The 10,711-nt window shown below is 42.3% G+C and overlaps 1 protein-coding gene across 1 annotated transcript; it reads left to right on the forward strand.

The window, feature by feature from the left end:
• The first annotated feature begins 396 nt into the window (after window positions 1-396).
• LOC144141874 (uncharacterized) lies at window positions 397-8,392 on the forward strand. The gene is made up of 5 exons (XM_077673351.1): window positions 397-539; window positions 1,447-1,574; window positions 1,653-1,750; window positions 2,766-2,873; window positions 8,236-8,392. Exons 1-5 carry the CDS (start codon window positions 438-440, stop codon window positions 8,379-8,381), a joined length of 582 nt encoding a protein of 193 aa, XP_077529477.1. The 5' UTR covers window positions 397-437; the 3' UTR covers window positions 8,382-8,392.
• The last annotated feature ends 2,319 nt before the right edge of the window (window positions 8,393-10,711 follow it).

The raw sequence follows: 10,711 nt of genomic DNA on the forward strand, positions 1-10,711 counted from the left end.
CTTTTTGGGTGACCAACTATACATACAACAGTCCACGCTACGAGGTTGAGTGGCTTCTTTGTGAGTTTTGGTAGCACGCACGCCTTCCACACTGAATACTGCTGTGTAAAGGCGTTTTCGCTATAATCCCAAATGATATTTTTTTAGTCATATTTACGTGCCGTAAGAGCATTCTTCTGTACCATTTTATAGACCAGCCGCTGCTACCAGTCCATTTCATGTCTTGTTCTGGAGAAGTGAATGTGGCCTTACCCCACCATGGAAGGCCACATAAGCGCAGTAATTCGGTGTCTGCTGCAGCGTAGGCAATGGCTTGACGCAGACTCAGTTCGAAAACGGCGCTTTTGTTAGGTTCACAAGGACGACTTGGATCTTTTTATTTTGTGAGGCTGAAGAGGTATAAGCTGTCTTGGACAAACGCTTTCCTTGTCACAAACATGAAGCTTTCAATGATAGTACGAATCTTTTTCGCTGTCACTGTTTTCCCTCACGATGCACTAGCTGGATACGACTTCTTTCCTATCGTGGACCTGCGGGAGGTATTTGCGAATGCTTTACGTTACGAACTGACCATTCGTACACACTTCTGTGCAATTTTCAATTTTTTGTGCCGTTTTTCTAGCCCGTCATTGTATACTATGTGGTGACCAAAGCTAAAATTTCCAAAACAAAATCTCAAAATAGTCGGCGAACATTTTTGAGGCCATCAGCTTTACGATAGCTCTACCGATATTTATGAGGTTTTTACGATATTTCACCGCTACATAAGCAACTTCACAGAAGGCGTGCTGTGCCCAGACAGTAAGACCCCTGAAATGTTCGGCAGAAAAAACTGGTAAAGATTTGCTTGCTTCAGATTAGGGGGCGTCCAATATTTGGAAAATTCGCTTCGCATTTTCCAGCAAATTCTTATCGACATCTATATCTCTCGAAGCTTTTAAACGGCTCAAAATATTAAACTGAAACATTTTTTTGTTCAAAACAATGTATTTGCGGAATATATATAATATATTATTATATATATTATATAACTTCTCTTTGAGGAAGAAAACTACACTAAACTACAAAAAAACAGAAGGAACCGGGCAAGCTTGTTACTTCCAGAAGTACGTAAAAATCCTGGTATTACCATGTTTTTCAAGAAAAGCGGTTAGGCTCTTCAGAGTACGCGCATCACCTGCGATTTTTCAAAACTTTCGCGACAATCGATAATTCTACGTTGTAACCCGTAAAGCACTCTCAACATTGTCGAAGTTTTCGCAACGATAAAGTTAAAAGGACGTAGACAAGAAAACGCCTTTCTAGAATGTCAAAATCGTAGGCGTTACGCCTTTTTTGCAGTCCAAAGAGCAAACAAAATATTAAAAAAATTGTTTTGAGCATTCTATGCTAGTTTGCAAAATATCACAATCATTTGTAGTAATAGCAGATGTTCCTTTTTTGCAGTTTTATAATTTCACTCGGTACATATGGACATACGTTGGAACAGCTCCTAACACCTTCTGCAAAGTGGACCACCCGCTTTACGAGGTATACAAAGAGGTGATGTTCACCAGAAACGTATCCGGGCTAGGGTAAGTTTCCTGTAATTTATTATGTTGCAGTAGTGATGTGCAGAAAACTTTTAAGGTCTGTTTTTTTCTTCCACAAAGGCAACAAATGCTGAAAGGCACGTTTGTAGACACCGACTCGGGACGCTTTTCAACATCATATCCTTATGGACCTACAATTATGCAAATAAGTGGGTCAGGTAATGTATATTCAAAAATGTCCTTCCGAATTGGGAAAAATACCTTTTTACTTCGCCAGTTTATTTTGGCAATTGTAGCTGCAGGCGCGCAGTTTAAATACGTTGTCCTAAATAAATCTGAAAATAACATTACTATACGCTATTCTCAACTTCTCAAAGCAAACGTTGAGTAGATGTTTGGAAAGTATTGTTTCGTTTGAATGCGAGTTTTCCACAAACATTACGGTTTACGCGCTGCTGACTGTATAGTTTGAATTGCGATGATCTTTGTAAGAAAAAGCTTGCGCTGGGAAATGATAGTAGCAAAACTTAAAGGGCGTGTCGGGTATCTATGAAACTCAATATATTCCTGCAAAAAATGTGACCCTAGAACACGTGTTTGGTATAACAAATCTAGAGATGTTGAAGTCAAGAAGTGGCTTTTCTTTTACGCAAAACTTGTTCTACTGGATGGTTGATTGTGCTTTTTTGCTAACGTGGTTTCCTCTATTCCTGAAAATTTAATCACTCTTCGAGGACGGGCAAACGCCTGGAAAGATCTCAAACCTAAAGAAATCCTATTTTTCAGTGACGGTGTGCACGCGTTACTTCCGATTTACGGACCATTGCAGTGGTAATGAAAACTAACGGCTGCGCTGTATAGTTGTGCGTGCCTGCTGTGTATTTTTACCTTTTTGCCATCTGGCGATAAAGTTACCTCTTGCTCAAGCCATTTTATTTAATTTACCACTTGGATTAAGCCTGTTATTGGTTAGTGGTGTAGGCTGAGGCTTGTTGCTTTTCAGTCCTCTTTATACGCCTCAAAATACTTTTGTGTAGACCCCGCACACCGCCATTGCGGCCCATCACTGTAGCCCGCACGGCCCAATCCCTTGCTCTTTTTGAAAAGGCTTTATCTTCCGATAAACTTATGAACTGACGCCACGGGTGCTTCACGGAAACATGGCACACTTGTGTTCAGAAAAAGGCTCCGCTAATTTGGTTCTTCACATGACGCCATTTTGTTCTGTTGCAGCACGGCAAAATGAATTTACAGAGCAAGTGGTCTACGAAGACGACCAGCAGTTGTGTGGCGTCTTTCTGACTTTTAACGATGCCCCACTCTCCCAGGAATATAAGCATTGTAAGTTAACTATTTTCTTATTTGTGATCTTTTATTATTTTTTGTGAATTGTTTCTTTTTTTGCACTTTTAAACTTTTTCAATAACGCGATCGTCCCTTGTTAGAAAAACACCTTCGTAATGCCGACAATTCATATCAAATGCGACTTTATGTTATTGAACATGCCGGTGTGATCAGTCCTGAAACCCTTTTGAACATACGGAAAAAAGCGCCATATTTGTTTTCCACATGCAAAGCTTCGTATTTGATTGTGCGTTTAGGCTTCTACAGGGCTGCCACAAGAAAATTTTGTGCAGTGCCTTGTGTGCGAAACCCTTTGTTCTTAAATTGGCCTTTCATAACTCTACACTGTGGCTGTTTATTTTTATTATTTGGAGTACCTTACAGGACTTTGTATAGGGCGTTCAGTAGGGTGGTTAACAAGGCACAACCACACGTTTTAGCGAGTACAATACGCAATGTGTGAAAATCGTAACTAAAGCTGGCGCTAACGTAACTGGCGTAGCATTAAAAACTAAATATGAGCGAGCTTCACACTTCTTGACGGAACACCGAAAAGAAGCATTTCACAGTAGCAGAGAAGTTTGAAAAGTGTACAGTAACTGTCACAAAAAATGGCAACAAGGGCGGGCATAATTAACAGCCGATGTCATTAGAGGGCTTGCAGAAATTCCGAACAGTTTTCAGATGGGGTAAAACCAAATAAAATGAACCGCAAAAAATGAACCCCACAAATCAAAACCATTGATTATTCGTGTCAGGGCGCTAAATATGCCAGATACATACAAGTACAAATATGGAAACACAAAGTTATCACTTGAAATAAAAGCGTATTTTGTTACAGTAAAAACGTGAATCGCTGTGACACGCCAGTTTATGGGGAAGAGCGTTACGCAACCTGATGGCCCGAAACAATTAGCATGTCTTAAAAGAATTTGTCTACCCGTACATGCGCAAGAAATTAGGTCGGTTGAATAATCTGTTTGGTGGATATGTGCGTCCTTCAACAGAAATGTGTTTAATTGGGTGATGTTAAAGCATTTATTAAAGCAGCTTAAAAATGTCGCGGCAAGTGGTTAGTGCTTAAAGTAATATTGCTCTTAAGGTTGGATTATTCTTCAGTAGTAATTGCAGTTACCAGACATTTATTGGACTGTCCAATTTTGAACGGCCTCATTCATAATGCTTCAGTAGTTTCGCTTGGGAGAGCACATTGTTCGGTTATGCTTCAGTAGTATTCCTAATAACCAGACATTTATCGGACCATCCTATCTTGAACTGCCTCCTTCATAATGCTTCAGTTGTTTTGGCTTTAGGTACTAAACTAGTCACCAAAGGCTGTAGTGACCAAACTAGGATGGACTATTCAAGGTCCACTGCCTGCTGCAGCCGACGTCATTCAGTGGGCCAGTGCTGTTGTTCTGCGCTGCTCAAACGAAGATGGAGTTGTCACAAAACTTTTCTCTCCTTTCTTGGACGTTGAAAGCATTGGAGTCAAGACCCAAGACAGACGAGTGACTAGCAGCGATTTGGTGCTGCCGAATTCCGAACAAAACTGCACATGAAAGACAAGTGGACATCCCCATAAGCAGACCGTCCACTTCCCGACTTCCGCGCATGAAAAATGACTCGGATGCCCTTTGGAGCTACTTGGACCCCGGTCCTCATGACGGCGACTTTGAAGCACCACTTTCAACCCGGCGGAATCCGCTGCCCACTGGCAGACCAAGCTACGCAATAGTCGATATGTACGCACGAACCGCACATAGGAGCCGACACTAATAAAGAACCGATACAGAACAAGGAAACAGACGTCGTCGAAGAAGCGTGAACGAACTTTTGTAAACGGGCCAGCAACGAGCCTGTTGTAGTTGCCACCTTAGAACAAAGAATGACGTTGCCGAAAAAAACCTTCTGTTCGCCTTCCGGAACCATAAGAGTGCTAGGCCTCGCTTCATGACCTTGTCGTCCAAGCCCCAGAATCTCAGGCACTCCCTTGAAGAGTCAAAGAAAACAAGAAACCTTTGTGAGCGAACGTTTATAAAACCAATTGAGTCTAAAAGACACAAACGCAAAACGAAGAAAGCAAAACCCAGCATTCACCCTAACGAGCCCGGCATGAAGTGTCAAGAGGAAATGTTGGGCCTCCACACCCAGAACACCAGAACAAAAGTTGAAACGCAAAACTCTTCGCGCAGAAAAACCCAAAAAGCAGGCTGAACAATGCCGCCTTTACTGGAGATTCGACACCTCCAAACAAAAGTTTGCGTTTACAATGAACTTCCTTGGTCTTGAACCCCTGCCGCTCCGAACTCCACGAGGTGAGCCTGGCTTTCAAAATGCTGAGCACTGTTTCTAAGGTGCAACAAGTCCGACCCTATAAACACCGATAGCGGAGAAAGTGCTCTGTTAATGCTATAGCGTTGATTCTTAGAACTTTCATCTGGAACCAAGAAAAACGCACACTTATCACTTATCCAAGAAAGACAGTAAGCTGCTCGGTAGAACTGAGCGTCCAAGACAACTATTCAAAATTTCATCGGTTAACACAATAGCATCATCAGGTCCAGCATAGTACGTTAGTCCTGCGTCAACAGTTCCGTGCCGATATACTCTACACTGTGGAAGCGACCTGGCGCCATCTGTCGGCGGGGGAGACTGTCGTCACTTCCACCTCACCACCATTGTGGCAGACGACGTCAGTCACCATCATTTCATTCTGCTTCACACGAGCTGTCACACACTATCGTGGCTGTGCCGGCTCGAGCCCGGTTTTTTTGTAGATTCCATTAAGGCTGCATTCCATGAAAACATGTTGCTCCACTTTCTGAGCATCGCGCCGCAGCTGCAGGACCCAGATGCCCAACTTGGTATATTCTGGCATATTTGAAAAATTTGTACTGTTGTGTTTTATATTCTGGTAGCTAAGAGAAATTTTCGGCGATAGGAAATCCTCTTCCATTTAGTGTTCGAGCGCCTTTTTGGTTCAGGAACAGAGGCCTTATCGTGTCCTTGAGGAATGTAAATTTTGGATTGATGGGTGTAATAATTGTGCAATTATGGGTCTAAACAAAGTAATCTTTACCTAAAGGGTAAGAAAACCTGTCCATATAACCTGTCGGACTTTTTCCACCTTATCAAAAATATTTGTCAGCAATTGTGATTTAAAAGCTTAAATTAAGACGCCGCTGACTACTCAGTGTGCCTTTCAACCCCGTGTAATGAAAAGCAGCGCATAAACCAAGGATGTGACAAGGATGAGAAGGAAGCATATGAATAAAAGTAGTAGTATAGCGCCCTCTGCGATTTCTGTATCACGGGATCCTACCTAAACTTCCCAAGCTTTATCTTCTTCACCAAATTGAAGCTAGTTAATGAAAAAATAGCATTGGTAATTCTTTGCCTGGCAAAAATTCCACGAGACCATCACCTACGATTGAAGCCAGGTTCTGTTTAGTTCACTTCACATATTCACTTGCGATCGATTACAAAAAGTATTGACGGTCTGTGTGAATCGCGGCAGCAAATACGTAACCATGCATGTAACAAGGGCAGCCAACAGATGTCTGAAAACAGGACCGCTAAAGGTAACCCCTATTGTTCTTGCTTTCCCTCTCGCACCCCGCATATTCTAAAAATAAAAGGCAGTCGCCACATGCTAAAGTGTTTTGCCATTGGAAACAGCGTCAGAATAACTTCAGTCTGAATATATGTGAGGAGACATCACAAATTTTTCGCTGAGCTCTATTGCTTTACGTTTAAGCATGCAGGCGCCTCCGTAGAAGGAAAGCTATACGGTCTAAGGAGGAGGCCTCTTGCCCTAAATTGACCGCAGCATTGACGGCTGAGCAACGCCTTGCAGATACATACACCCTCTTTTCTTTAATTTCAATTTGTATTATTCATCTCCTGTGCTCAGCAACAAGATAATAACAGCAATAGCTCATGTAGGGCATCACTCCGTCAAGCGACGGATGCGAATGCCAACAGGCCCCCGCGTTTTTTATTTATAAGTATTTTATAAGTAATTATTATAATAATATATTTCTCATTACATATAATATTATAATTAATATAAATAATTTATAAGTAATTTATTGGAATATTAAGTAAAAACCACGGAAAAGGTTCCGGCTATGTTCAAAATATTCCCATTTACGCACTATTTAGGCCGCGCGGAGTAACTTCCGTCGCGGTGCTAAGTTGTACCGGGTATACCAATTTTGCATTTGAGGAGTATGGTCTGTGAGTAACGTGCACACCCGAAAGTATATCTACGCATGGAGGCCACCGAGGGAAGTTCTCAGCGAAAAGGATTCAATTTTGTGCGACCGAAGTCAGACTAGCCCTGGGCATTTTTACAATAGCATGCTCTGAATATGCTAAAATCTCAGAAATATGCCCTGAGTAAACCGCCATATCTTGGGCACATTCCTACGCAAGAAGAGGTAGAATGACGTAAGGACATTGATATTTCGAGCGGTTATTAGCCAACGTTTTAGAAAGATTTTGTCTACACGCTTTTGAAAAACGTCATCTAGCCTAGCTTTACTCCGTAGGCCACAGCAGTGCTCAGGCTTAGGCACAGGTAATTAGTTGTCGCAAAGAGCCCAATAATTAGCCCTACATTTTTGCTGATTAGTCGCACTTGGCACTGTTTTGGTGGGTTCGGATCGCCCTGTGGACTTCAGCAGACACCGATACTTTTAAAATAACAAAATTCTAAAGAAGGCGAAAAGTCTTTTTTTATATATATAGGGTCGGCTGAGCTATTGCGACGAAAAAGTGCGAGGCAGAGCTGGTATGCGGCGACGTTATAAAAGGTAGAAATTTACGCCTTTTTGGAGAGCGCGCAAGTTAAACGAAGGCTGTAGTGGTCTTATAACGTCGGCCGGGAAGAAGCCGGCTCCTAAACGTAGCTATTGCGGCCGCAGTGGCCTCGAATGTGTCGGTGCCTCTCTCTTTCTTTTGATGAGGGAGAAGAACGTATCTCGCAGAATATATTTCTGACGATAATATGACGTCGCAAACTCACACGAAAATAACACTTAAAGAGACATCGAATGTTTTTCTGCATTATCAGAAATTTCAACAAATTTTAAGCACCTAAAACTCTAGTAATTGTACGAATGTTAGGGGGAAAACCGACACGACCTTAGCTCTCTACGGTGTTTTAGTGAATTGTAATACTACCTCTTCAACGTAAAAAATCTCTACCCTGGGAAGACATCACCTTTGCGAAGTTGCGGGAGTAGCGAATGCTAAGTTTTATTTAATATAAGTACTTATTTGGTGCGGTTTATTATTTAAGTAGGTAGGGTGTCAAATTACATCTCATGTGCAAAACCGTTTTTTTTTTCAGGGAAATATGAAAGGTGGATCATTTGTGAGATTCGAATGAAGGGAAATCGTCAAGGCCCTTACTACACTCCGGCTTGTTTTGGTGTGTTCAATGCACTGTGTGGCCGAAATACCTACCAAATATATACAAAAGCCTGCTCGAAATAAAATAGATGAGTGCACCTTCAACTTTTAAATCATGCCTTTTTTAGGACTCGACGCAGGGTTTTCTTGTCGCTGAGGTCTGAAATCGGAGCCCATAACGCTAGAGAACCACTACTGCGTAGGGTATTATGGGCGGTTCAAATAACCACTCACACACGCCTGTGCACACGCAAAATATTGTGTCAGAGGTACCGATGCCATTCATCGGCAGAAGTAGGGGGCTTTGTCTAGTCGAAATAAAGAGTTTTAATGAGAAAATAATGAAGGCATCAACATAATTTCCGAAACTAAAATCAATAATCAATTTGTGATATTTGTAATTATATACCACAATATGAAACAAAAGCTTAACATCGCAAAAAGGATAATAATTCAAACACCAAGTTTAAAAAGGCCGTTTTTATTCACTAATCAAACGACAAAAGACAACCAATTGCCAAAGCCAAAAGTGCCATCAACGGGAGGGTTCCACTTTTTTGTAAACGGCATTCCTCCTCCCACATGGAGATGAGAACTGCAGCTTTTACCATGTAGAGTAGCAACGCCGAATAGCTCGCTCCTTCGAAATGTAAGGAGGTGTAACGCTAGGAGTTACGCTCAAAATAAAAATTACACACATCTCTCGAAATGACAAAAATACGGTCAGCACTATGCACTTTATTCGAGAAATATTTACTGCAAAATACTTTCTATGTACTTCTTACAACCACATTCATATTTACCTTCCTACTGTTAACCTGGAGGCAAAAAACATCAAGCAATGGGTGTTTAGGAAATTCTGTATAATGTTGCCAGGTTATTTTTGTGCTTTTAAATCGGCCTAATTTGCTCCCACTAAATACATACGTCAAGGACGCAGAGTTCGGGGCGCCGAAGGTAGTGACGATTGTATCAAGAACTTGCTTCAGTGGACTAACGTACTGTTACGCGACAGGCAATGCTTAGCGACATCAGCTGCTCGCGTAAGAAACGGGAACTCCTGAGCTACTACAAACCACTCAGAGAAGTAATTTTAGCTCTACCCTTTTCCGTTCAGTGTTTCCAGAGGATTTCACCACAATTCCCTCCTTTTAATGCTCCCCGCGCATGCTTCTGGTGTGCGACATTAACCCGTGCTCCTCGGCAACATCATAAGCGGTTGGCGAAGTCCCTGTCACCAATTCTGGAACGTTTGCTGTAACGTCGCAGAGCGTCGTACCATCGATAGCAAAAGAGCTGTTTCCGAAAGGTACAACCACCATAAAGGTCCAATCTTACACCTTAAGGAGGTTTTGGTGGAACCTTTAGTAGGTCAAAGGGTCTGCTGAAAATGTACGAGTCATCATTAGAACCGGCAAACGTCACCCGCTGTGGCGTACGGTCGTACAGAGTAGCAGAGGGCACAAAAGTGACTGCGCCCTTGGCAACAATCGTGCGTCCAAGAGACTCCAAAGTGACAATCTTTCAGCACGTCTTTAAGTCAGCAGGAATTATGGTGAGCGAAGGTGCTGTGGTACAGAAAAAAACAATTCGAGACTTCCGCGCGGAAGTTTACGCTAAACAAGACATCTTTGCGTAATATAAACTAATTTATTTAAGATTCTGGTCGTTTGAGGCTGAGACGTTTGATGATCAACTGAAACAAAGGATGAAGCCACCTGTGATCTGCAGTGTCCAACAATTCCGACAGACACAGTCCGCGTGACTCTTTCGCACTCAGCAGACGCAGTCCGGTCAACGGTGTGACGAAGCAAGCATTCTTCATCCCCGTTAATTGGATCATAGTGTCAGACGACCCATTAGTAGTATTCTTATATAAAAGATGGGTGTTTGCAAAGAATCTCTGCATAACGCAACATGGGCCGCAACTACAGCTAATGGTTTCCTCTGCAAATATCGACGGTTGTGGCTCGCAGGGTATAGAATTTGGAGGTGTTCCCCTTGTTTAATAGAATAGTTTTGTTGTGAAGGAAAGCAGACCTGACTGAGATAAAGTATCAATCCTCTCTCCCTCTTCCTCGTGCCTATTGACTTTGTAACCTCACCACCCGCGTCTGTGCAAATTTTGGTTGAAGCTGAATTGCTAAAGTGGGTGGATATTGCACAATACATCTGGTGGTAAATCTGGGAAAAAGTCCTTTACGTAAGACGTACGAGAACTAGATCGTGGAATTGGGAAGATATTTTTGCACGTGGGCTATATTTGAAATCTGAATAAGCGGCAAAGGTAGGAGCCTTCCCGATAGTGCTGCAAACGTATACTCTCCCGCGCCGGACTAGGAATTCTTTGAAGGTGGATGCAATATCTGTATGAGCTCATACACAAGGAGCAGCGACTGTATGTCCGAAGATAT

Source organism: Haemaphysalis longicornis, unplaced genomic scaffold (genome assembly GCF_048455015.1).
Source record: "Haemaphysalis longicornis isolate Haplotype H1 unplaced genomic scaffold, Haemaphysalis longicornis Haplotype H1 scaffold_6, whole genome shotgun sequence".
Taxonomy (NCBI): domain Eukaryota; kingdom Metazoa; phylum Arthropoda; class Arachnida; order Ixodida; family Ixodidae; genus Haemaphysalis; species Haemaphysalis longicornis.